At 38.5% G+C, this 25,633-nt stretch overlaps 1 protein-coding gene across 4 annotated transcripts in view; it reads left to right on the top strand.

Moving 5' to 3' along the window:
* ECPAS (Ecm29 proteasome adaptor and scaffold) overlaps window positions 1-20,125 on the top strand; it is a 94,341-nt gene extending 74,216 nt beyond the window's left edge. For all 4 annotated transcript variants that reach the window (XM_058523762.1, XM_058523761.1, XM_058523760.1 and 1 more), the window contains 18 exons: window positions 159-264; window positions 1,026-1,073; window positions 1,940-2,061; window positions 3,589-3,739; window positions 5,773-5,838; window positions 7,020-7,109; window positions 8,154-8,220; window positions 8,797-8,888; window positions 8,968-9,034; window positions 9,269-9,460; window positions 10,055-10,263; window positions 11,109-11,152; window positions 11,250-11,442; window positions 12,856-12,994; window positions 15,024-15,129; window positions 15,321-15,409; window positions 18,108-18,179; window positions 19,825-20,125. In XM_058523762.1, coding sequence (XP_058379745.1) covers window positions 159-264; window positions 1,026-1,073; window positions 1,940-2,061; window positions 3,589-3,739; window positions 5,773-5,838; window positions 7,020-7,109; window positions 8,154-8,220; window positions 8,797-8,888; window positions 8,968-9,034; window positions 9,269-9,460; window positions 10,055-10,263; window positions 11,109-11,152; window positions 11,250-11,442; window positions 12,856-12,994; window positions 15,024-15,129; window positions 15,321-15,409; window positions 18,108-18,179; window positions 19,825-19,964 — 1,993 coding nt within the window. In that variant the 3' untranslated portion in view covers window positions 19,965-20,125. The remainder of the gene's footprint in view (window positions 1-158; window positions 265-1,025; window positions 1,074-1,939; window positions 2,062-3,588; window positions 3,740-5,772; window positions 5,839-7,019; window positions 7,110-8,153; window positions 8,221-8,796; window positions 8,889-8,967; window positions 9,035-9,268; window positions 9,461-10,054; window positions 10,264-11,108; window positions 11,153-11,249; window positions 11,443-12,855; window positions 12,995-15,023; window positions 15,130-15,320; window positions 15,410-18,107; window positions 18,180-19,824) is intronic.
* The last annotated feature ends 5,508 nt before the right edge of the window (window positions 20,126-25,633 follow it).

Below are 25,633 nucleotides of genomic sequence, written 5' to 3'. Positions count from 1 at the left end.
TTGAGGAACCAAGGAGAGAATAGTCGTCGCTGTCGTGGGGTAAGGGAGTGAGTCCTAGAAATATAGGCGGAATCCGTATTCTTGTTTGGTATGAGTGTTTCATAGTAAAAGATGAACCTTCTTGATCACATGTTTGAAACCAAATTGTTTATTTTCAGCTGTTTAGCTCTGAATGATTTATTGAGAGGAAGACCCCTAGACGACATCATTGATAAACTTCCAGAAATTTGGGAAACTCTTTTCAGAGTACAAGATGATATAAAGGTATTACAGAAATAAATCTGCATTTATTCACAGAATAGCTGAAACTGGAATTGTTAAAATATGTGTGCTATATATTTAAAGATTCACTCTCCAGACAATTTTAAGAGGTCACAGTTTCCTCCCAAAGTTTCAGTCTCGAAGTGTCTGTGAAGTTGCAGCGTTGGGCATCTTGAGATCTGAATTGATGGGCGTTTCCTCAGAGGTGGCCGCTGCCTGACTTTCTTCCCATAGAGGTTTCCTGTTGATTAAGGACACATAACAGCTTTGAAACAGTCCACACCAACTCTGCGTGGTCAGTCTTGTAAATTAGATCAGTCACTCCCGAATAACATGACAAATGCCTTTGAATTTCTCCTGTGCAGTTTAAATGTTAGATATTTTGATATCTTACCGTTAAAATTAGGCACTTCAGTTTTGCCTTTTTTTTTTGTTTTATTCGTTAGAGATTTTTTTATGTCTGTCGGAATCCTCACATAGATCTTATACACTTGCTTTCATAATACATTAGTTTCTAAAGTGTTATGCTTAATAAGCATATTTTTGTAAGGTCAAAATAAGTCGTACCTAATTAAAACAACTATGGCATTGTAAAATGTGTTCCTTGATGGGCAAAGAGCCTAATGAAACACTGTTTTTTAGCTGGTATTGAAAGGAGGATTTTTCCCTAATCTCTGTAGAGTTGGAGGCAGTTAAATATGCATTGTGGGGTAGATAAGAAGGAAACTCTAACTTATATGATGCTAATCTTTTCTCATTTTTAGGAATCTGTACGAAAAGCAGCAGAACTAGCTCTGAAAACTCTGAGCAAGGTGAAAACTCTTATCTTATCCTACATGGGGGGTAAAGTGGGCCAGGGTTCTATGTGACCATGACAGTAATGACTTATTTTTTTTTATCATATAGAATGACATTGAGTTGCTGTGTAATTGGCTTCATGCTATAGTTCACTGTTTTTACAATGAATGAGAAACTAGGTGCCATTATACTAGAACACTAGTATTTTTAACAAAATGTATCTCTGGTCTCACTAAATGGTGAGCTTTTTTGGGCCTTTACAATAAGGTATGACTTTCACTTGAGCGTGAAGAACACATTACTCATTTATATCAAGCAACATCTGTCTTTTCTCTTACTATTGCTATCTTACGTGTTAATCTGCCTTTCATATTTATGAGGTTGGCAAGCTTTTTGAAACTGGTTTCCCACTTGAACTGGATTTTATCGTATATCAGGGACTTCTACATTCTAGCTGTACAAACCTTGCCACAGGGCACATTGTTAGTAAGTAGTAAAGCCAGGTTTTAAATCCACGTGTTTCTTATTCTGGATTGTGTTCTTGACCCCTGTTATACTGCCGCCCAAAGTTATTGATGAGGATGATGATACCTTATGCCTTCGTCACAGTGCTTTCTTACACATTGTCTCATTTCATCTTCACCTGTTTCCTCTCTCACAAATTAGAAGACCAAAGCTTGGAGAATGAAATGCATTAGCAAATTTTCTGTTTAGTTACTGGCAGACGTAGAACTCTCTTCTGTTTCTCCCTGTAGTGTCGTAGAAAGTGGGTTCACTTATTCTTTTCTATGGATACGAGAAGGGGAAAGTATTTTGTCAGATGAATGCTTTATTGGGTGAGAAGTCAGCTTCACTAATTTCTGTGCTCTTTGAATGTGAGGTTTGTGTGAAAATGTGTGACCCTGCCAAAGGAGCCGCTGGCCAGAGAACTATCGCTGTCCTTCTGCCTTGCCTTCTGGACAAAGGAATGATGAGTGCTGTGACAGAAGTTCGAGCCCTCAGGTGTGAATCAGCTGATGAAATAAATGTATTGGATTTACTTAGTTCCTAGCCATTCTGTAGAAAATGGATTTCTTTGAATGTTAGATTCTTGAAGCTATGGAGAAATGAGGAGAATCCATTGAGGCGACCCAAGAACATTTATGAAAAGTTGCAAGTCAGAATGTTTTCACAGAAACATTCTCATTGGAATCTTGCTTTCGACCAGCATTCTGCCTTTCTGCTTTGACCTTGAGTAAAGTGTGTTATCGGATTGCTATCGGCCTCTGCCCCCAGCAGGCAGCGCATCTTGCTATTATACCACAGATCCTCAGAAGCTTGCTTGTTGTTATACCATTTAGTAATATTTCACAGGTTATTAGGTTTAAAATAGACTGTACCACCTGCAACAATGAAATATTCAAAAAATACATGTTTAGATAATGTATGGCTATTTTAAATTAAAATCAACAGTGAAGGATTCTAGTTTGTATGTTTTTTTTTGTTTTTAAAGTAGAATGCTGTCTTGGAATTTTATCTGTTCCATTTTTATTTCACTCTTAAAATTAGGTCAAATTAATAGTACCAGCAATATTTCATGGTAACTAAATAGGTGGTGAGGGAAGATTCTTTTTAGAAGAATTCACCTAACAAAGGCAAAGGAATGATAGGAAGTCACCATTTTGCTATCCTCTGTGAAAAAATCTAGGTAATGATCATCAGTGACTCCTAAATCCATTAGTTTTAGGCTGATGGGGAACTTGATAATGGATGATTCAGGCCAACGAGACTTGAACCAATTGATCACTCTTAATGGCACAGAAAAAGACAGACATTATATGCATCCTGATGTGATGGAATAGGACACACACAGCACCACCTATGAAAGATTCTTGTTAAAAAACTTGAACCTGAACTTGATTTAGCCTACAGATGTGTACAAGGGACAGAGGAACATGTTAAATGGCACCATTGGAATACAATCATTGAGGACAAATAAATTATAAGAAAAGAAGAGCAGGGAGGACACTGTTAAAAAAGATTCAAGAAGTGCAGTAAATTGCAATGTGTGGGCGGACTCTGGATCTGATTCCAGCAAACTAACTCTTAAAGACGTTTGTGAAACAGAGAAATTTGAATATCAGATGATATGGAAAAAATTATTAATATTTTCTAGGTGTGAAATGGTATTTTGATTATGATAAAGAGTCCTTGTCTCTCAGTGATACATACTGAAGTTTAGTTATGGAATGTGTTTCAAAGTAATACAGTGTCAGGAGAAAAAAGTGTGCCTGTGTGTATAGAGGAGGTAAAAAAGAAACAAAATTGGCCGAAGGTTGCTAATTGTTGAAAATATATAGAACTTCATTTAGGATTCTCTCTACTTTCATATAATACAAAGTTAAAAAAAAAGTAGTGCTAAGACCAGGCTCTGACACCATGTTAATATATTCCTGAATGCAATAAACTGCAAAACGTCCTCAAGATTAGATTTGTGGAGCTCTTGCTTTTGTTCAGAGGACTCAGGAGTGGTGTTCTGTGTGTCTGCAGCATTAACACCCTTGTGAAGATCAGCAAAAGTGCAGGAGCCATGTTGAAACCACATGCACCGAAACTCATCCCAGCTCTGCTGGAATCCTTAAGTGTATTGGAACCCCAAGTTCTCAATTATTTGAGCCTCCGGGCTACAGACCAAGAAAAGGTGAGTCGACAGCACAGGCATATTGGTAAGTATGATGGAGGACGAGCCTGTTAAGGTCCTGCGGTCCATCTGAACAATCCTTCCAGTGTCTTGAGATAAACGCCATGACTCGATTGATACTTTTACCTCTATTGAAATAACTTGACTCCTTTGACTACATGCAGTGTTTTTTTGGGAGGTGGGGAGCAGGAGGAGGGCTCATATACTATTTTGTGAATTGGATGAAAACTAACACTTCCATTCAAAAATGCATTACCACTTACTTAACACAGTTTTTGTACATGTTTGTTTATTTTTTAGGGGTTGGGTCTATACCTTCAGAGTCCTTCTAAGGACCATTCCTGCCCTACAAGTAAAGAAGATTTGTATCTAGACTTCGGCATAGTCCAAAATTATTCTGCTTTTCAGATACACTATAGTTGCCTAGCTTCTGATTAGAGTTTTTTACAAATTACAAATGAAACATTTATTGTAAAAAATTAAAATAATACAGAAAGTAGAAAGTAATCCCCTGGGAGTCCCCTCTCCCCTACCAGCATAGTGTCATTTCCTGAGGGTACCCACTGTCAACAGTTTTCCTGCGTCTTTTTTCAAATTCTTTTGTAGTCCTAGGCTATAAAATCAAACAAACACTAATTTAAAAATTGACTATGAATGTTGTTCTGCAACTTGCTTTTTTGTTATTAACAATAAATCCTGTCTCTGTATAGAGCTATTTCATTCTCTTGAATGCGTGCATAGTATTCTACAGTGAGGTGGTTTTGAATTTTTGTCAGATTTTATGACATCAGAGGGTTGCGACTGTTCTGTTTTCTCTATACCTTTGCTAAAATTGAATTAACATCAGTCTGATAAGCAAGAATCTCATTGTTCCAATGTATACTTTCCTGTTATTAGTGTTGTGCATTGTCTTTTCATATTGTATTATCAGTTTATATTCTGGGAATTCTGTTTCTATTCCATGCCTATTTTTGACCTTGTTGATGTTTTTACATTTGTCCTTATTTATTAGGGCTATTAAATCTCTGTCATAGAGACTGTAAATGCTTGCTCTCAGTTCACTATTTGATTTTTAACTTGCCTAAACTATTCTAATAACTTACTCTCTTTTCCCTTTGCCTCTAATAGCTATTTCTCGTCCATCCGTCAGTCTTTCCTTTTCAGCAGTAGACTTGCCCCTTCCTGGGTTCCCACAGCATGTTTTCTAGGTGCTGAGAATCAGAAAACATAAATTCTAGTCCAAACTGCAGCCCTAGGCAAGTCACTCTGTGTGCCTTCCTTTTCTCATTGGTTATGTCTGGATAGTGTTAGCTTCTCTTACAGGGTAGTTGTTAGACTAAAATACCATTGTGGATACGAAGGCTCTTTACAAAGTTAAAGCAATAAATATTTAAAATTTTTTATTGCTTAGACACAGTTTTTGAAAATCTTAGAAATTTATTTAGTCTATTCCTTTATTTAGTGAATGGAGAACTTGAGGCTCAGGAAGGCTGGGTGACTTGCTCAGAGCTATAATATGTTAATTACTAACTGCAGTTAATTTCTAACTGTTATCTGACTTTCTCACCTACAGTGAGATGCTGCCTTTACAGGTAAATTGTTGAGTATAGGTCAAAAAAATTAGAGTGAGACTTATGTTTGACTTTGTTATATCCATGTATTATTTTTTTAAAATGTCCTCTGTTTGGGGGACCGGCCCTGTGGCCTAGTGGTTAAGTTGGGCGCACTCCGCTTCGGCGGCCCAGGTTCGGTTCTTGGGCGTGGACCTACACCACTCGTCAGCGGCCATGCTGTGGTGGCAACCCACATACAAAAATAGAGGAAGATTGGCACGAATGTTAGCTCAGGGCGAATCTACTTCAAGCAAAAAGAGAAAGATTGGCAACAGCTGTTAGCTCAGGGCCAATCTTCCTCAGCCAAAAAAAAAAAAAAAGTCCTCTGTATGGAAACAAAGCCCTTTTTGAGAGTGTGTGTGTGAGGGGGTTCTTCTTAATTAATTCAATTTGCTGAGTGACTTGAATTTGTGTTCTCAGGCTGCGATGGATAGTGCTCGACTCAGTGCTGCCAAATCGTCTCCCATGATGGAAACAATCAACATGGTAAGTGCCTAATGTAACGAGAAGGTTTGTTTGCTTACTTTAGAGTATAACTGTCCAAAGTCTTCAGGCTAGTTAAATGAAGTAGGGGTTTAAGGGATGAGTCAAGCAGCTCTTGTGACTCTAGTTTTTTCTTAGTACAGTTTTTTTTTTTCTTTTATATTACTAAATGGAATAAATAATATTTCCAAATCTTACAATCCATTAGTCCAGATTTGTGTTACACAGAACAATATATTAAAAGATCTCTCTCTAAATCTATATCTGTATCTCTTTTGGCCTGCCCGTTAGAAAGGTTCAGATAGTTGTCTCTGCCTGAGCATTGTCTTTGGGAAGACCTAGGAAGGTGTAAGCTGGAGGTATTCAATGAAGTAGGCAGCACAAAAGGTAGGGAAAGAGAATTGAGCAATGTCCATATGTTGTTTCAGTCATAGGAAGGGATTTGCAGAAAAGAGCTGCTTGGTACCGAGGTTCTAAGTCCTAAAGTTCCTGGAGTCTTGGATTAGGAGTTCCTGAAGTCGCTAAAGCCGACTCTGCTGTGCATGCCCTGGAGTGGTTCATGGAGGGCTTGGGAGTTACTGGACATTGTTTTGTTAAGCAGCTCACAAGGCTGGATAAGAGGAGTAGATGTTTTTTAGTGCTTACTAGGGGACTATTACCATTACTATTCGGGAGGAAAAAGAAAGCTTCAAGAAATATGAATAGTTATCAGACAGCTTAGAGATATGCTCATTAATAATAGAATATATGCCATTGTATTTTCAAAAATTTAATATAGCAAATGCAGCTAAGAAGTCGACTTTAATAAAATGGTTTCATACGGCAGGCCCACTGAAGAAGGGTCAATATTAATCTAGGTCTTTTACACTAAACATGGATTGATAAAGAGGAAGTGGGCCCAGAGACATCCTTTTTTCTGGGGTAATCATTTTCTCCTTTAGTAAGTCAGCATTGTTCATGACTTTTGCTTTGTTTCTAATGTTGAACCACTGATAAAGGGTTTTTCTGTTTGTAGTACCATGGTGGTTTTAACATTAAAATCAGAGCGAAATCAAGCCATCAGTTTTTCAACTTCATGTCACATCCAGTGGGTGCATATTTGACATGGGCAGTTTTTAATTGAAGATGTGGAATTGACTTAGTTATTTGCTAAGGTTAACTGTATATTTGTTCTCTTTCAAAAGTGCCTGCAATATCTTGATGTGTCGGTCCTGGGTGAGCTTGTTCCTAGATTATGTGAACTAATCAGAAGTGGTGTAGGTCTTGGAACTAAGGTATGTAAATATATTCTTCACAAGAGGAATTTGCATCTTCGGTAATTTGGGCCACAAAAATATAACAGCCGGTCATGTTTGATATTCTTATTTTTCCCGTAAAACCTAATACTATTTTACATTAATCATTTTGTTTCTGTGGTTGCAGTAATAACTTAAAACATGTAACTCATTCAGAATATAAAACATGTGACTTATTCAGTAAATATTATCTTACTTTTTGGTGGAATCATTTCTATCCTCGTTCGTTATCAATTATTAATGGAAACACTCATCCACTTAGCCAGGCAGGGTTGTTTTAGCATTTAGCTAAAAAAGGTGAGTAGCATTTTTCACAGAGGGGTCAGCAGGTGTTTGGACAGGAAAATGTCGTTCTCTTCAAGATCTTTCAAGGATCAGACCCCACCCCCCACACTTTAAAAAACAAACAACTCACATTTTCTCCTGACAAAATTAACACTTGCTTGTACTTTTAAATTTTAGCATTTATAGATCAAGAGAAGGTTAAAAATTGTCCGTAAGTTTACCACCCAGAGGTAACTGCTGTTGACATCTTGAAGTGTTTCCTTCCAGTCTGTTTTCTGTGCGTGCATCTCTACAGCGTCCTCTTTGAAGGCCACATGATACTGTGGCTGTAACGTCATTGATTTTAATCCATCAAGGGACATCTGATTTGTTTCAGCTTCTTTGATATTAAACAGAGCACTGTGATAAATGTCTCTGGACACATCTGAAGCTGTTTCCTTTGGTTAAATTTCTGGAACTGGAAATGTTAGAGAAAGGATGGACGAGATGACATGTTGCCCTCCTGAAAGTCTGAACCAGTTTCCTTTGCTACTTGCAGTGTAGGAGAGCACCCGTCTTCCTCTGGAGGTCTTGAGAAAAATCTTTGCCTTACTAATTAAAATAAGAGTTTTCCTCTTTCTAGATTGAGTCCTGGAGGGGCTGTTGGACTTGATGTATTTCTTATCTTGAAATCTTTGACACCTAAAACAAAAGGTTTGATGCATCAAATTTAGACGTTTGCCTTTGTAAACCCTGTAGGGAGGCTGTGCCAGTGTCATTGTGTCATTAACCACGCAGTGTCCCCAGGACCTAACACCTCACTCAGGTGAGTTTGACAAAACCACGTGTGGTGATATTTTTGGATGTCCCTGTCTTGTTTGACAGTGTTTAAAAGGGAAAATAATTTCATTCAGATATGCTTGTGATACTGTATACTTTTTCTCCCCTCATATGCCCTCTTCTACCTTTATTTCTTGGTTTTCAAGAGATACAGGATGATCAAGTTTAGCAAATTTTCACTGTTTTGTAAGTGTTTGATTATTTCGTAGTGGTATAAGGAGGTGCAAGTATCTGCCATTTTGTAGGATTTGTTTACCATTTATAGCTAATTTTACATCAGTGTTTTTCTCTTCTTAGATTGGCTCCTCGATGGAGCTAATGAATTTTATGCACCTAGCTCTTATTTTTGCAACTTTTGCCACAATATTCTAGACATAGATGAATTTTTAATTTTATATCAGGCAAAAGGAAGCAAATAGATACTACAGACGTAACATACAAGGGTTCTAAACTACCGTGGAATAAATCAGGTATTAATTACAGAGTTAAGTTTGTTTTGGTCCCGGGAACAGAGCAGAACAATTGGTCAACCAAGTATCAGATTTTTCTCTATTTCTGATAGGTAAACTTATGAGTGCTTTGCTTAGTGGCCTGACAGATCGGAACAGTGTGATCCAGAAATCCTGTGCATTTGCCATGGGCCATTTAGTTCGGGTGAGTTGAACTTCTTATTTAGTTAAGTAATTATACTTTGATAATTATAAAGAAATGACTAGAATTGTTTCTTTTTCAGACCTCCCGGGATAGCAGCACTGAAAAACTCCTGCAGAAGCTCAATGGCTGGTATATGGAGAAAGAAGGTACCTTTCTTTTCCTACCTTATGTTATTTTTAATTTAGATTTTAACAACCTAATAAAACGATACAAACCAGGTCTTGCTCTTTGTGATTTTATGTGCTTTGCTAGGAACGTTCCTAATTGCTTTTACTGATTTGTTTTGCTGTGGTGCAAGTTGAGCAATAGTCTCTTTAGATCAGTTATCCTTAAAAACAATAAGTGTCGTAAAGATTGTGTTTTTTTCTGCTTCTCTTTAGAACCCATCTACAAGACCTCTTGTGCTTTGACGATTCATGCTATTGGACGATACAGCCCTGACGTATTGAAGAACCATGCCAAGGAAGTTCTGCCTTTGGCATTTCTAGGCATGCATGAAATTGCTGATGAGGAGCAATCAGAAAAAGAAGAATGTAACTTATGGACTGAAGTGTGGCAGGAAAATGTACCTGGTTAGTCAGTGGTGCCTGTGAATTAAGCCTGTTTGTTAAGAACTACAGCTGGAATTTTTTACTCATATTCTTTATTCATAAACTCCTGTAGTTATTTTCCCAGGACCTTAACAACCTGCGTCCCCTTTGGTTTGAAGCCTATCCAAATTGCTGAATTCTCAAGGTTGGCATTCAGAGCCCTTTTCTTTCCTCCCTCATTGCTGCCCATGTTGGAGAAATGAAACTCTGTCCCAGCATAGTGGAGTTTTATTTATTTTAGTTGAGAGTGAAGAGTGATTTTATGTTGCCTCAGAGTATCTTTTTAGAGTAGTGCTTCCCAACTCTGTTTTCACCGTGACACGTGTTAATGGATGACGACCACTTGCACGACACCCTCCTGTGGACATATCCAAGTTCATAAAGTCCTGCTGTTGTAAGATCCATCACACCACCACCCACTGTCTCTCCCTTTCAGAGTGGTGTGATGTAACCATGGAGAATCACTGCTTTAGACTGATAGTCACTGCCTCTTTTTTTTCAGACTTAGAAAAGAAAAATCAGTTAATTATTTTGTGTCATTTAAAAGTCGCTTTAATTTTGCTTTTCGTAACCTAGGTTCCTTTGGTGGCATTCGCTTATACCTGCAGGAGTTGATTAGCATTACCCAGAAGGCTTTACAGTCTCCGTCCTGGAAAATGAAGGCCCAGGGTGCAATTGCCGTGGCTTCAGTTGCAAAACAGACCAGCTCCCTGGTCCCTCCGTATCTGGGAATGGTCCTGAGCGCGTTACTGCAAGGTCTAGCTGGAAGAACGTGGGCAGGAAAGGTAAGGAACCATTCATGCCCAGTTACGTTGAAGGTATCATTAACGGATTACGACTTCATCTTTCATTTGCTATAAAAATTAGAGTCTAGTTTTATGGAACGTCAGATGGATTATTTTCATGAACCAGATTTCCTAGCCAATGGGAAGCTTTGGGTAAACCTTGCCCGATTAACTGTGATATTTCATCCAAGTGTAACCCGTGTGTCCTTGAATAGTGCACAGTAGCACTGAAAGTTGATTTTTATTTATCATGTTCAGCTTTCCAAGATAAGTCTTAAACCAAGGGGTCCCCATTTTCTAACTGCTGACCTCATGAACAGATCAGGATTAGGCACACGTGGAATTGAGTAGCAAGGCAAGCTGTGTCGGAACCTGGAGCTGAGGATGCCCGTCTGGGGCCTGTGAATGAGTAACAGTCATTTTTTATACAAGGGTGATAGTAGGATGCTTACAGTGAACACTCACTAGGGAACATGAGACTGTGGCAGCACATAACAACCTACTTGATGTTGTAAAAATCGATGGTGACCAATATAGTCCTGTAGACGTAAAACTGGACCAGGAGGCAGACAGAGTTCTAAATCCGTGCTTGACACTTCTGCCTATGTGACCTTGGGCAAGTCAGTTCTCTAGGCTTTATGAAATGGAGGTGAAGGCAATTATCTGGCTTCCATGGTTTGAGTAAAACTCTGTAGATGTGCTTGTAAAGTGCATTAACGATAAGATGACTCTGGTTAATTTTTATTGTCATAGTTATCAAGTATTCCTGAAGTATTTGTAGTTATAGTATGGAGGATGAATGACACGTGTGCTTAATGGTGTTCCCTCGTCTTTCAACCCTTTAGGAAGAACTGTTGAAAGCCATTGCCTGTGTGGTGACAGCTTGCAGGTAAATGTTCTTTCAATGAAGATGCCGTTTCTTAAGCTGAACCTGAAAGCTGCAGCCTTTTATTACCTGTGCTGATACTGTTGTGTGGATCCTGTAGTGCGGAGCTGGAAAAGCCTGTGCCCAGTCAACCCAGCACCAGTGAAATTCTCCAGGCTCTTCTGAAGGAGTGTGGCAAGGAGAACCTCAAGTACAAGATGGTAGCAATCAGCTGTGCAGCGGATGTCTTGAAGGCCACCAAAGAGGACAGATTCCAGGAGTTTTCTGACATCGTCATACCTCTCATCAAGAAGGTAATGACCACCTATATCCTGTCAGGTCTGGTTTATACTTAAGAAAATTAGAAGGAAAGAAAGAAAGAAAGAAAAGAAGATTTTCTTGTGTCCCGTTTGCATATTTTATTAGGATTAGTGTAGCTGCAAATAGCAGAACATCCCAAAGTAGCGTGGTCTCAAACAAGATAGATGTTTCTCTCACATGATGGTTTAGGGATCCTGGCTCTTGACAGCTCCCAGCTCTGCCATAGGGTGTGGCCATGGTCCTCATGGTCCATGGTGTGTCTGCATTCCAGACAGGTGACGGCAAAGGAGATGAAAAAGGGATGAAGGTCGAAGTAGGCACGTCAGTTCTCTCTTGGGGAGAATTCCTGGGAACTGCTGCCTGGCCCTTGCACTTCCATATCCCATTGGCCAGTACGTAGCTGGGTAGCCACACCTGGCAGCGGTCAGGCTAGGAAAGGCAGTCTTCTCTCTAGGCATCCATTTGCTCTCAATGGGAGAAGGGGAGAGCAGATTTTTTTTTGTTTGTTTGTTTGTTTTAAACAAAGCAGAAAGATGAGTTTATTGCTAGGGTTTCAACCTGTAAGATGGGAAACTCAAGGCTGCAGGAGCAACGGGTTCCCCAGAGTGGGCGTTGTGAAGGAACAGTCTCTGTCGTAGTTACAGTAAGCTTTGCCATGGAAGCATGTGCAGAATCCTCCGGTCATCCTGGAGTGAAGACAAGGAGCTCAGTGTGTCCCTGTTGATTGCTCTGCTGTGTGTTGGGGAACTTTGAGCCAAAAGACTTTAGTTTCCTTTAGAAAATGAAGTACCCACTGTTAAAGGCTGGGCACTGATTCAGAGAAAGAAGGGTATGGTTTACCTATTTATTTTTTTGTGAAACATGAAATATTTTATAAAGCATTTTTATTTCCTGTGTTGCTGCTAATTTGCAGCTGTTTTCTTTCAGTAAAAGGCTGTTTAAATAATTTCTGTTACTTACATAGTGATAGTGTATGGATTTGGGAGACTTGTGTTTTAAATTGATTATATCACTGGCTAGCTGGATGAGTCACTTCTCGGCCTGTTTTCCTATCTTATTAAGAAAGAGTTTGGATTTAGATCATTACTGAGTTCTTTAATTGCATGATATTTTTAATTCCATGATTCTAATGCAAGTCTTTCTATGTTGTGCTTAAAATACTACAAGTACAGTATTTTTTTCGCCTTTGCTTACAGATTCCTTTAATGAATTTCTCAAATTTATTACAGATGTGTAGTGTTTCTGTTAAAAATTCTTTTTACAAATAGGGAAACTCATGGTAGAGAATTTAGCATTTAATTTTTGGTTAACGTTTTCTACTCTGGAACCCTGATTGTTTTAATGGTGTACCTGTAACTTGAAAGAAAAAATTAAATTGTGCTTTCTTTTTCTTTGACGTGTCCTAGAACTCACCTGAAAGCATTGGGGTCCGAACAAACAAAAATGAAGATGAGAATGAGAAGGAAAAGGAGCTCCAGCTGGAATCTCTGTTGGGAGCCTTCGAGGGCCTGGGCAAAGCCTGGCCCCGAAATGCGGAGACCCAACGTAAGCACCAGCACCGGGGTTTGGAGGAACACCGTAACCAGAGGTTGCTCAGTGAGAGCAAAGATGTTCTGTGGGGCAAATGACAGTTATTGTTTCTTGTAGAGCCTGGCTGATTAATGGAATTTTCCAATACAAATTTTACTCCTACATCAGCAGATAGTCTCATTGACTATTGTATTACTTTGCTAGGGCTGCTATAACATAGTACCACAGACTGGGTGGCTTACACAACAGAAATTCATTTTCTTACAATTCTGGAGGCTAGAAGTCTGAGATAAGGCGTCGGCAGTGTCAGTTTCTTCCGAGACCTCTCTTCTTGGCTAAGTGGCCATCTTTGTCCTAACCTCCTCTTTTTATAAGGACACCAGTCATATTGGATTAGGGCCCACCCTAAGGACCTCTTTAAAAACCTTGTCTCTCGGTACAGTCACATTCTGAGGTACTCGGGGTTAGGACTTCAACATATGAATCCGGGGGACACCATTCAGCCCCGAACAGCCACGATACAATTTATGTAGGTAGTCTGATCATGAAAAGAATTGTTACTCTTCTTAATGATGCTCTTCTGAGGAATCCACAGAATTTATTAGTGGGGTTTCCATCTCAAAATTAGTGGCCTTGTGACCAAATCTTCAGTAAGCAAGTAAAATCTCTATTTCACAGAGAAACTCTTAGCTTTTTGAAAGATTTTCAGAATTAAACATGTATTTCCAAAGGATTAAGTAAATAAACAGCAAACCTGTGTTGTTGGATGAGGTTGCATTAGTTAGGATCCTCTGACGAGGCCTTAAACTTGGAATGATGCTGCTGTCAGGTTTGCCTGTGTTGGTTTCTGCAGTGCATCCCACTGAACATCGTGATATTCTGGAATGTGATAAAAAGTAATCTGGATTATTTGTGATTGGATATGTCTGAAATCAGACTTAAGGTTGTCTTGGAGCCTTGCCATCCTTTGTGTGAACTTTAAAAAGTACATTTGCTATGTATAGGAAGAATTTTCCAAAAGACAAATTTGTAAGTGGTCTTATTTCTTGGTATTATGTTATGGACTGCAGTGGAAGTCCACTTACTTGACACCATTAGGGCTACTAACTTTTGCTTTATAGGTAGAAAAAGTTAAAGTAGAGAATTATATAAAAAAGATGATACATACACAGAGCAGTTTATTTTAGCATAAGGCATAGAAATGTATGTTTATTTGCCAGTTATTGAGGGGGAAGGCCTAGGCCTTTGACAATTTAACTGTTCCACGTTGGCTTCTCATATACATCTTACTCCTAATGTATCATCTACAGTTTCTGGTGTTTGTTTCTTTATAGTGGAGAAAGAAATTACAGTCTCTCATGAAGCAATTCAGGTCCAGAATTCTTCTAGATTTTTACCCGCATCCATTTTTTACATTCGTGAACCATACTAAATTCTACAGCATTTAAAAAAATAACTACTTTGTTGAGTTTTATACTGCTGTTTCATGAGGAGTGTAATGTTAGCATAATATTAATTATATAATTATAACAAGTACAGTTGGCGTAATAGGTCTGGGATAAAGCACTGTTGACTCTTGGTCAGCCTGCAGCATGCAGCAGCTTGTACGTGTCCAGGGAGGAGCTCCCAGCCTCCGGAGTTCTGCTTTCTTTGGCCGTCATTCAGGGTGTTTTACAGGGAAAAGGGAATGTGGTTACGATTCTGTGTCAGATCCTTGGAGAAGGATATTGCCTTGAAAATGAACATTTATGAACCGTTATATAGGTCTTTGTGGGGGGGTTCTGATCCGGGAAATTTGTTTGGGAATTGGGCACAAAGTCATGCTGAAGTTTTTTTTGAAATTTCATGGCTTTAGTTAAAGGCATTTGTTATTTTATTTTTTCCTCTCTCTCTCCCTCGCCCCCCCTCCACCTTTTCTCCCTCCCACGCGCTCTTTCTCTGTCCCTCTATCCCTGTCTCTGTCTGTCCCTCACTCCTCACTCCCTCTGTCTCTTGCTCCTTCGCACTCTCTTTCCCACTCTGTCCCATTCTGTCTTTTTTCCAGGTTGTTATCGTCAGGAGCTGTGCAAATTGATGTGTGAACGGCTAAAACTCAGCACGTGGAAAGTGCAGCTAGGAGTCCTACAGTCGATGAATGCCTTTTTTCAGGGGTAATTTGCTTCATAGTTCAGTCGTTTATTTTGCCCCCCACCCTCAGCATTTTTATCTAATCAGTGGAATTCTTTTAAATTTTGAAACTAAAAACTGAAGTGGTACATGCAGATAGAAATGGTTTGTCCAGAAAGGTTTTGGAATGTTTGTTAATAACTAGCGTTTGTATCTTGCTTTCTGGTTTGTACAGATTAATGCTTTTGGAAGAGGAACATGCAGATCCTGAGGCTTTGGCTGAAATTCTCCTTGAAACTTGTAAATCAATCACTTATTCTTTAGGTGAGTGGGGTAAACTGACATCAGGAGTCCTAGTTTTAAAGCTCAAGGAGCTAAGCTTCAAATATTCCCTACCTTGTGCTGGAACTAAATTTATGGAACAACTACTGAACCATCCTATTTAATATACTCAATATGTACCCCCAAACTGGAATATATTAATCTGGAACTGTGTGATTTAGGATTTTAACACCTAGATCAGAAACATCTTTGTGATAAGTATTTTTTTAAAACTTTTATTTGGAGATAATTTCAAACTTAACAGAAAAGTTATAATAATAGTACTGTACATATAATACCTGTATAGTAGTCCCCTCTTATTTGTGGGCGGGTATGCTCCAAGTCCCCAGTGGATGCCTGAAACCATGGATAGTACCCAACCCTATATATACTATGTTTTTTCCTATACATACATACCTAAGATAAAGTTTAATTTATAAATTAGGCACAGCAGGAGATTAACAACAATAACTATAGTAAAATAGAACAATTATAACACTATACTGTAATAAAAGTTACTATAGATGTTAGCAACCTCAGCATACAGTTTTTTTCTTTCCTTATTGAGAACTTTCACCTTTTCACTTAAAGGAAGCACTTTACGGCTTCTCTTTGGCATATCCGAATTCCCAGCATCACTACTCTCATGCTTTGGGGCCTTTATTAAGTAAAATAAGGGTTACTCGAACACAAGCACTGCGATACTGCAACAATTGATCCAATAATGGAGACGACTGCTGAGTGACTAGCGGGGAGTAGCGTGTACAGCGTGGATCCGCTGGACAAAGGGATGATTCACGTCCCTGGTGAGACAGAGCAGGATGGTGAGAGATTTCATCACTCTACTCAGAACACTGTGAAATTTAAAACCTGTGAATTGTTTATTTCTGGAATTTTCCATGTAATATTTTCAGACCTTGGTTGACCTGGGTAACTGAAACCACAGAAAGCAAAACCGCAGATAAGGGGAGACTACTATATATCCTTTACCCAAAGTCATCTGTTAACATTTTGCTCCATTTACTTTATCATTTGCACTTATATGTATATTTTTTCCTGACCATTTGAAAGTATGTTGCTTATATCATGCCCCTTTACTCCTAAATTCTTCAGTGTACATTCTTTTACATAACCACAGTACAGTTACCAACTTTAGGTAGTATAACACTGATGCAATATTTTTAATCAAATTTTTACCATTCATATTCTAGGTTTTCAGTTGACTCAGTATGTTCTTTATAGAATTTTTTTCCTTCCCTCCATTAAAGAATCCGGTCCAGGATCATTTACTGAATTTAGTTGTCATACCTTTTAGTCTCCTTTAGTCTAGAACGCTTCCTCAGCCTTTCTTTGTCTTATATGACATTGACAATTTTTAAGAAAAGCGCCCCCCCCCCCCCATTTTTTTCAACTAGACTGTTTCTCATTTGGTGTTTGTCTGATGATTCCTCATGATTAGATCCAGGTTATGGATTCCCACTCGGGATCCTCCGTTAGTGGTGCTGTGTCCTCTCGCGTCAGGAGGCACACAGTGTCCATCTGCCCTCACTGACAATGTTAATTTTGATTACCTGATCAAGGTGCTACTCAGTTTTCTCTACTGATATAGTTGCTATTTTTTACCCCTTATTTCTAATGAGCAGCCTGTGGGAACACACTTTAAGACCATTCAAATAACCTGCTCTTCTTCAAGACTGCATCTAATAAGCAATCTGGGAGAAGACACTTTAAGACCATGAAGATATACAGCTCTTCTTCAAAGTGTCTTCTTTAGACTTAGCATGCGTTCATGGTTTTTCCCTGAACCAATTTTTACTAAGATGATTTTCCAACTCTAGCACTTCCTCCACCTTAACCATCTGACAGTTGGCATCCTCTCATAAGCAAGATTCCTCCCTCTCCATATCTCTTTATCTATTATCGATTGTGATTCATGGATTCTCTTTTTCCTCCATTGGTTTATAATTAATTTTTTTACTTAATTGTTGCTTGAATTGTCCCACATTTGGCCAGTGGAAGCCCCTTCAGGCTGACTCCTGTGTCCTGTTGATAGGTCACCATCATTCTTTTAAGTACTTCTGTACTTTGTAGCATAACAGGATGTTATAAGCTCATCTTGCGCTTTTCTTGCCTTGAGTTTGGTTGTGTGTTAATTTTTTCGTAAACAATTCCACTGTGAACTAGATTCTGTGTCTAGAGTAGACACCAAGGAAGCATATTGTAGTTGCAATTCTTGGAAGTAGCATGTTTTTGGATGAACAACTGGCAGCTAAGAAACTTCTCAAGGTCCCGGCCAGGTGTGCTTGAGTTGGTCTTAACCGTGGGTTGTGTTATGTTCTTTGGTAAAATGAGGAGGTCATGCAGAGGTCATTCTCAGGTATCATGTGAAGGTGACTGTGTGTTTGAGATAGTGTCTTTTGATTTCCCACTTCTACAATGGGTCCTTTAAATATTGCCATTTGTTATGGTCATTGGTATATTTGGCTGACAGTGTTTTTTTTTTTTTTTTTAAGTAAGGAATGTGGACATGTAGCACATTTCAAGTATTTGATGATAATAAGCAAAGAGAAACTTACTGAAGAACAGGTGTATCTTTCCCTGAATTTGAAATTTCTTTCTTTCAGTAACGCTAACTTAGTCTTGGAGGTTCTGTTTGTAAGGCATATAAAACAAATAATGTGAACTATGATTTTCTTCTTAGAAAATAAGACCTACTCATCTGTAAGAACAGAAGCTTTATCTGTGGTAGAATTACTGCTTAAAAAACTTGAAGGTGAGTTCTTGATAGTTCTGATTGGAGGACCAGAAAGCCAGGATACTTTATGGCATGTGTTTTAGAAATTCTTTTATTTTCTGTTTTTGTTTTTAATAAGCATACGCTCTAAAATACAGTCATGCATCGCTTAACTATGCATTCTGAAAAATGTGTCAGGGGATTTCGTTGTTGTGTGAACATCATAGAGTGTACTTCACAAACCTAGATGGTATAGCCTACTACACACCTAGGCTGCACGGTACTAACCTTATGGAGCCACCGTCATATATGGAGTCCATTGTTGACTGAAACATTATGCGGTGCATGACTGTACAAGTTGATATATATGTACATGCAAGTGGAATATACAAAGCTGAAACCTTTAAATTTTATTAAGTGTTTAAATTTGGTGCTCTTTTATTTTATATACTTTTGATGTATTAAGTTATCTCAAAATAATAAAGTTTTTGTTTCCATTGTAATCCTGATTTAATCTTGGTTAATTACAGCCTGTGGTTGAGAGTGGCGTAGTAGAGCTCACTGTGTGCCTGTAATAAACAGAACGACACACTGGAAAGCAGAATTGGGAAAACATTTTAACAGTTATCTACCAGAGTCATCAAATTTGATAGTAGTTTTCTTAATCCTTTTTTTTTTTTTCCTGTTTATCTTTTTTAAAACCTTCTTTTCAGGAAGCAGATTGCTTCTAATGATCTGTTATATCAATGGTAAAAAAAACTGCTAGCATTTTCTCCAGTGGTGTACCTGTTACTGATTTCAAAAGAAGGCCTCTTTTCTTTTTTAATTATTTTAACCCCGTGGATTAAGAATGGGGAAGATGAAACAGTTTTCTCTAGAGCCTTGTGTATTTGCTATTTCTGCTTATCACTCTATCTTTGCTTAGCAATTAAAGCACCTCTCTTAGGGCTCCATAAAATAGGCCTTTTGGACTCAGTAACACTACACATCTCATAATCCCTTTATTCCTTGTTAAAGTGAAAGAGCTAGGCACTTAGTTTTATCACCAAATTCTTATAGTTTGCCAGATATGTGTGAATATATTCTAGATGAGGAATATGAGGCTAAATGGTGAAATAACTTGCTTGAAACCACATCTCTAGGAAGTGTCAGAACCTCGTAAACAATATTTAGAATCTGATATACTTTGAGTTTCTAAAATTTTCAGTATGCATGTAGTTCTCTGGCGCTTCCCTTAAAGAAAGGAGTGATAAAGTGTCATCTGTTCAAAATGACTTTGCGCTTAGGAAATATTTGAGATTTTTTTACTGAGCATATCTTATAAAGATAATGGCTCTTTTTGTTGTGTTGAAATGGCTTTTTTGTTACTGTCTGCCTTGCCTGGAAACTTCCTACTTCCCCCTTTGCTTCAGCACCCCTAGATTCTCTTTGTCCCACCAATATTGGGGGCAGAGGATGAAACTCCCTCATATGCTCTTAGGTTATTGTCAATAATTGGGTTCTGAGACAACCATTGAACCTGTGATCTTTATATATGGAACTGTTATCAAAGGGTTGCTTTGCATTTATTTTGGAGATAGTGTATATGGAGGAAAAGCGGAAAGAATATAGTTTTTTTGCTTGCTCGTTCTCTAAGGATTCTTCTTCATTTTTTTTTTTCCTTCTTCATTCTTTTTCCATTCAGAATCTAAACAGTGGGAAAGTTTGACATCTGAGTGCAGAGTACTCCTCATTGATTCTTTAGCAACTATGGAGACAGACAGCAGACCTGAGCTGCGGGAGAAAGCGTCATTACTGAAGAAAACACTTGAAAATCTGGAATAAATTAGAAGGGAAAGAAACAAACAAGTGCCATGTTCATTGGGGGTTGAAATGGTGGTATTCTTTGAAAAACCAAGTGGGGAAAAGTAAAGATTAATCTGTAGCATGCATCATTCCTTGGCTGAAATAAAAAAAAAATGCCTTAAATTTTGTTCCTTATTAGCATTATTTTACTTGATGTTTTTAAAGTATGTGGGCTGAGTGAGCTTAATGGAATGTTGGATGTTTGAGAGGTAGGTGAAACGGACAGAAATAGTTATTAAAAGAATTAAAGCGGTTATTAAAGGAATAGACAAAGTTGCAGAGCAAGCTGCATAAAAATACTATAACTGCATCCAAATTAAATAAAGTTATTTTGGGAAGGGACTTTATAAATCACTTAATTTAACCCCCTTGCCTTCCACCTGAAGAAATAGGCTCTGCGATCACATAGCTTCCTTTCTGAGGCCTGTGCCAAGGCCGGAACCCAAGTGTCTGAATACCTGCCCAGTATTCTTTCTTTCACATCCTGCTGCCAGTCAGTGCTAACCCCGGCCTACCCGAGAAACTCCCAAGATGAGGTGCATACAACAGCCTTTGAACCAGAACTGGACTGACCCATTATCTAAGCACCACTGGATTCTTGAAATTCAGAAACTGAATATTGTCCTGATTGGTTTTGTTTAGCTGATTGGTTTTTAGAAAATGGTTGTTTAGCATCTTTACAGGTTGAGAGGGAGAATTTGGTCGCCATGTGTTAATTCCTCCTTTTACAGGCACGTGAAGGTAGATTAGGACAAGATTGCTCGTTCTGTACGTATTTGTGGTTGCATATTTTGCAAAACCAAACCAACAACGAAATTGCAACTTCTTTGGTCCAGACCATTTGTAATCTCAAAACTGTAAAGACAACTTAAAATTTTCCACCCACTTTTATGCCAACAGTGTGACTATAGGATAGAAAGGAAAGCGTTTTAATTAGCCATCAGGGAATAACACGATAGCACTCAAAGTAAAGAATTGCAGCTAGGGTTTCTCTCTTTCCTCAAACTGCTCATACCCCTGCCTGAGAGTGTAGGGTAAGGAGAAAAACAAGTTTACCGGAAGTGTTTATGGTCAACTGAGAACTGGCTAGCTCATTTTGGATTCCAAGCAAACTTTGGTTTACACTCAATACTGACCCCTTACTGACATTAACACCAGGGGACTCCATGTTTATTATTTTTGGTGGTCTCTATTGACCAATATATTTCAAACTTTCTTGACTGTGACTCATTATAAAAACTTACTAAATCGTGACCCAGGACAGTGTGTTTGTGTCTGTGTGTGTGTGTGTGTGTGTGTGAGAGAGAGAGAATGAATATTAAATCTTACTGAAATAAGTGTTTTGTGAAATAATAACATACTCTTAGTATGTGTGATATACTTTAATCCTCACTCTCTACACCATTTTAAATGTTCTTCAGACCCACTAATTCATTTTCTGACTCATAAATGGGTTGCTATTCATAGTTTGAAAAACTGCCATAGATAGTAAACTTGGCTGAATATGCTATGTTCTGGGGTTGCTTCTGGTTGGAAAAGGGGTTTACAAATGAAAATGTAAGTATTTATTACCAAAACATCTTTTTAGCTAATATTAAACATAATTGTGAGTTTCAGTAGCATCTTGAATTTTAAGGACTCTATCATGGACTTGAGAATGGCGTTTGCTTGGGGAAAAATCAACTTTGGATGTTTTTCAGAAAGCCAGTGGCCTCACAGGACTTGATGTTTTCCAGTTCGGTATTTCCCCCTCCACTAAGTGCCCTGACTTTCGTTTACGGGCCCTGGGATACTCTTCCTAGGTAAGAATGCAGTGTAGGTCAGGATTTTCAGAAAACAAGAGCGTAAGGGCAGGAATTGTGCTCTTGGCCCATATCAAGTGTTAAAACCTCATCAAATTTTATGCTTTTTAAGCTTTTTGTTGTTTAGTATTAGGAATTTCCCATGGTGCTGAGAGTGGTGCTAAGATACTTGAACCTCAGTGCTTAGTGCTATTGAATTAATTTATTTTAGCTTTCTAAGCACATTTCTAATTTATTCACTTAATGCCTTCATCTTGACCAGCCAAGTCATTTGCATCACTGGCGATGCTAAATCGTGGTCTCCCAATGCAGCTTGTGTTTGGTGTGCACATAATTTATTTAAAAGTGTTAGTCACTGAGAGTTTGTCATTGTGGAATGTTGACACTGGTGAACAAACTGCAAAAGGACCCGTGCATGTTTATATCTCCGGCCTTCTTTTTCCAAAGCTATCTGGAACAGATTTTTATTATTTTTTCCCTAGGAATATTCAGTGCTACTTGTCATTCAAGCAGCTGATTTAGAGAGTCTAATTACTGAATTCCTTATTCCTGGGATTAGTGCACTAGATCTTCATAAATTTATTGATTCGTCAAATGGAGGTACCTGAAGTTTGGCAATTGGAAATAAAAACAGTGAAAGCATAAAATTGTCTTTGGTGATAAAGAGCAGCAGTTTCTTTAATTATTTGTGTCCACTTTGCAGTTGCGTGTGTCTGCCTGTAACGTGGCTTACCTGCACAGTACAACTGACTGCCACCAAGATCCCATTGCTTTCCCCTTCTATCTTTTCTTTCTGTATTCACTAACAAGAAAAAGAAAAAAGGAATGACCTTGTTGATTTGTGCTCTAGTAGCAATTGCACTATGTGAACACTGTCTGCCCTTTGGGGGTCGTTTCTACCTGCTGCTGCCTCAATATAATCATGCTGCTTGTTAAGTACAGGGACTTATTTTGACATTGGTACTCATTATAATGTACAAACTGCTGTTAAATGGATGTATATGTAACAGATTTTTGTATTTTATATGCAAAGTCTTCATAGAATCCTCTGCAATGTGTACTCAGCTAGCTAAGCATGTGGTAGTCTTATTTGAAAGGAAAATCCCACTCATGCCCAAGAAGATATAAGTGGTAAATAAAAGCTGCATGATCAGTTCTTTTGAAGTAGTGCATTAATTTTTACTGATTGTCTAGGAAAATAGTTCATCTTCCAAGGCTTTGATTAGTTATACTTTAAAAGCCAAAAGTCCTACTGCTTGCCATATTCTGAGCTACCTTCACTAAGCAGAAATTGTTGGCTTAAGTGTCTGGGGGTTCCAGGCAAAGGAGAAACGAAGGCAAGTCACCTGAATGATTACTGTCGGATACTTGGAGAGAAGTAATCGTTGAAGGATTTGACTTATCAAAGTATCCCAGATGAACACATAGATGGACATTAAAGCAGTTCTGCTTTTGACCAACATTATTGTACAAGGCTATGGACATCAAATGTCAGAGGTACAGGCACATCCTAATACTGTAAACTGCCAAACAAATTTTAGGCTGTGGAAGATAGGCTTGAAGGTGAGGGTTCCTTGCTTTTTTAGTCCAGTAGCAACCAACAAGCCTAAGCTGTTCCCTCTGCTATGCTTTTCTTCCTTTTTCCTTTCTAATTGATTGGAATAACAATTGATTTTAAAAAGTAGAAAAGCATAATGCTACAAAATTGGAAATAAGAGATACTGATTGAGTTTTAAGTTTTTCTTTACCTTAAGAAATGACATTTCATTTACATTTAAAGACCATTGATAAAGTCTTCTTTAAAAAATATAAAGAACAGTGAGAAAACAGCTAATAGGTCAAGGATACCTAATTTTTGTTTGGGTATTCCTGAAAAGAGTATTTTAAAACCAGCAGTTAAATATATAATTCTATTATGCTATTTTTGATTCCAGAACAATCTTCAAATACAAAATCTCTGAACATCAATTGATGCAAATATATTTTTTTTAATTAATTTTTTCCCCCAAAGCCCCAGTAGATAGTTGTATGTCACAGCTGCACATCCTTCTAGTTGCTGTATGTGGGACGTGGCCTCAGCGTGGCTGGGGAAGCTGTGCGTCGGTGCGCGCCCGGGATCCGGACCCGAGCCGCCAGCAGCGGAGCGTGCCCACTTAACCGCTAAGCCATGGGGCTGGCCCGATGCAAATATTTTTTGAATATTAATTGCAGCACTATAAAGATTTCTCTTGTTTCTGGTCTCCAAGGTTTCCAATGTGAAAAGTATGATCTTTCAAATTGTTTCCCTGGATGTGTCATTTGTTCCTGGCTGCTTCCATGTTTTTCCTATTTTCGGATTTCATCACTTTGACTATGATGTGCCAAGATGTGCTTTTCTTTGTATTTATCCTGTTGGAGGTGTGCTTAGATTTTTGAATTTCTAAATTTTTTATGGTTCACCAAATTTGGGATATTTTTGGCCATTATTTCCTCAAAATTTTTTCTGTGCCATTCTCTCCCTTGTCCTTTTCTGGGACTCCAATTACACCTATGTTAGATCATAGATACTATTCTATTTAGTCTCTGTTAGTTGTCGAACCCCCCACTCCGCCCCTCCCCCCCACCCTTTTGCTGGTTCTTCATATATCCAGGACTTAGTGAATGTTAATGTTGTGGAGCTTCTGGGCTCTATTAAATATGTTTCTCCAAAGAGCTGCTTTTCTTTTAGCAGGCAATTAACATGGTTAGACTCAAACTGCAAACTATCTCACCTTTGGTGGGTGGCAGCTCATATCTCAGTTCAATTCTTGTCTTTTCTTTAGCCGAGCTGTTTGCAATCTGCCCTGCACGTGTGTGGTTCAGAGGTCAGCCAGAGACTTGGGTAGAGTTTACACATAGAATGTGGAGTCCCTCTCTCTACCTTTTTTTTTTTCCAAAATTTTCCCCTCACTTTGTATCCTGGACTCTGCCTTCCTCAGGCCAGAAAGATAGAGGTTTTCCATGAGAGCTTCAGCTGTTCGGTGCCAGGTTTTGGCAGAGCTTCACCCTTAGGCCAAAGCCATAAATCCGGAGAACTTACCCTGTGTTGGCTCTTTCTGTGTTTTGGCTCTCTTCCCAAGTCTGACTTTGTTGATTCTCTAGAGCGTTAAGAGAATTGTTTTGTCTATTTTGTCCAGAGTTTATAGTTGTTACATGCAGGAGAGTCAGTCTTCTGGGAAGTTTATAAATTATATAAGACTAAATATACTCCTTCCATACGATCGATCCAGCATTTGCCATCCTTGGTACATACCCACGTGAATTGAAGACTTACATCCACACGAAAACCTGAACATGGATGTTTATAGCAGGTTTATTAATAATTTCCAAGACTTGGAAGCAACCAAGATATCCTTCAGTAGGTGAATGGATAAACTGGAACATCCAGACAATGGAAGATTATTCAGCACTGGAAAGAAATGAGCTATTAAGCCATGAAAAGACATGGAGGAACCTTAAATGCATATTGCTAAGTTAAAGAAACCAATCTGAAAAGGCTGCATGCTGTATGATTCCAACTATATGACATCCTGGAAAAGGCAAAACTATGAAGACAGTGAAAAGATGAGTGGTTGCCAGCGAGTGGGGAGGTGGGGATGAATAGGCGGAGCACAGAGAATGTTTAGGGAAGTGAAACTACTCTTTATGATAATACAGCGGTGGATATATGTCATTATGCATTTGTCAAAACCCCATACAACACCAAGAGGGAACCCTAACGTAAACTATGGACTTTGTTGGGTGATAGTGATGTCTCAGTGTAGGTTCATCGATTCTAACAAATGTACCACTCTGGTGCGGGATGTTGATAGTGGGGGAGGCTGTGCA

Source organism: Diceros bicornis, chromosome 28 (assembly GCF_020826845.1).
Source record: "Diceros bicornis minor isolate mBicDic1 chromosome 28, mDicBic1.mat.cur, whole genome shotgun sequence".
Lineage (NCBI taxonomy): Eukaryota > Metazoa > Chordata > Mammalia > Perissodactyla > Rhinocerotidae > Diceros > Diceros bicornis.
Note: the sequence above shows the minus strand (reverse complement) of the source record. Positions and strands in the feature narration are given on the sequence as shown.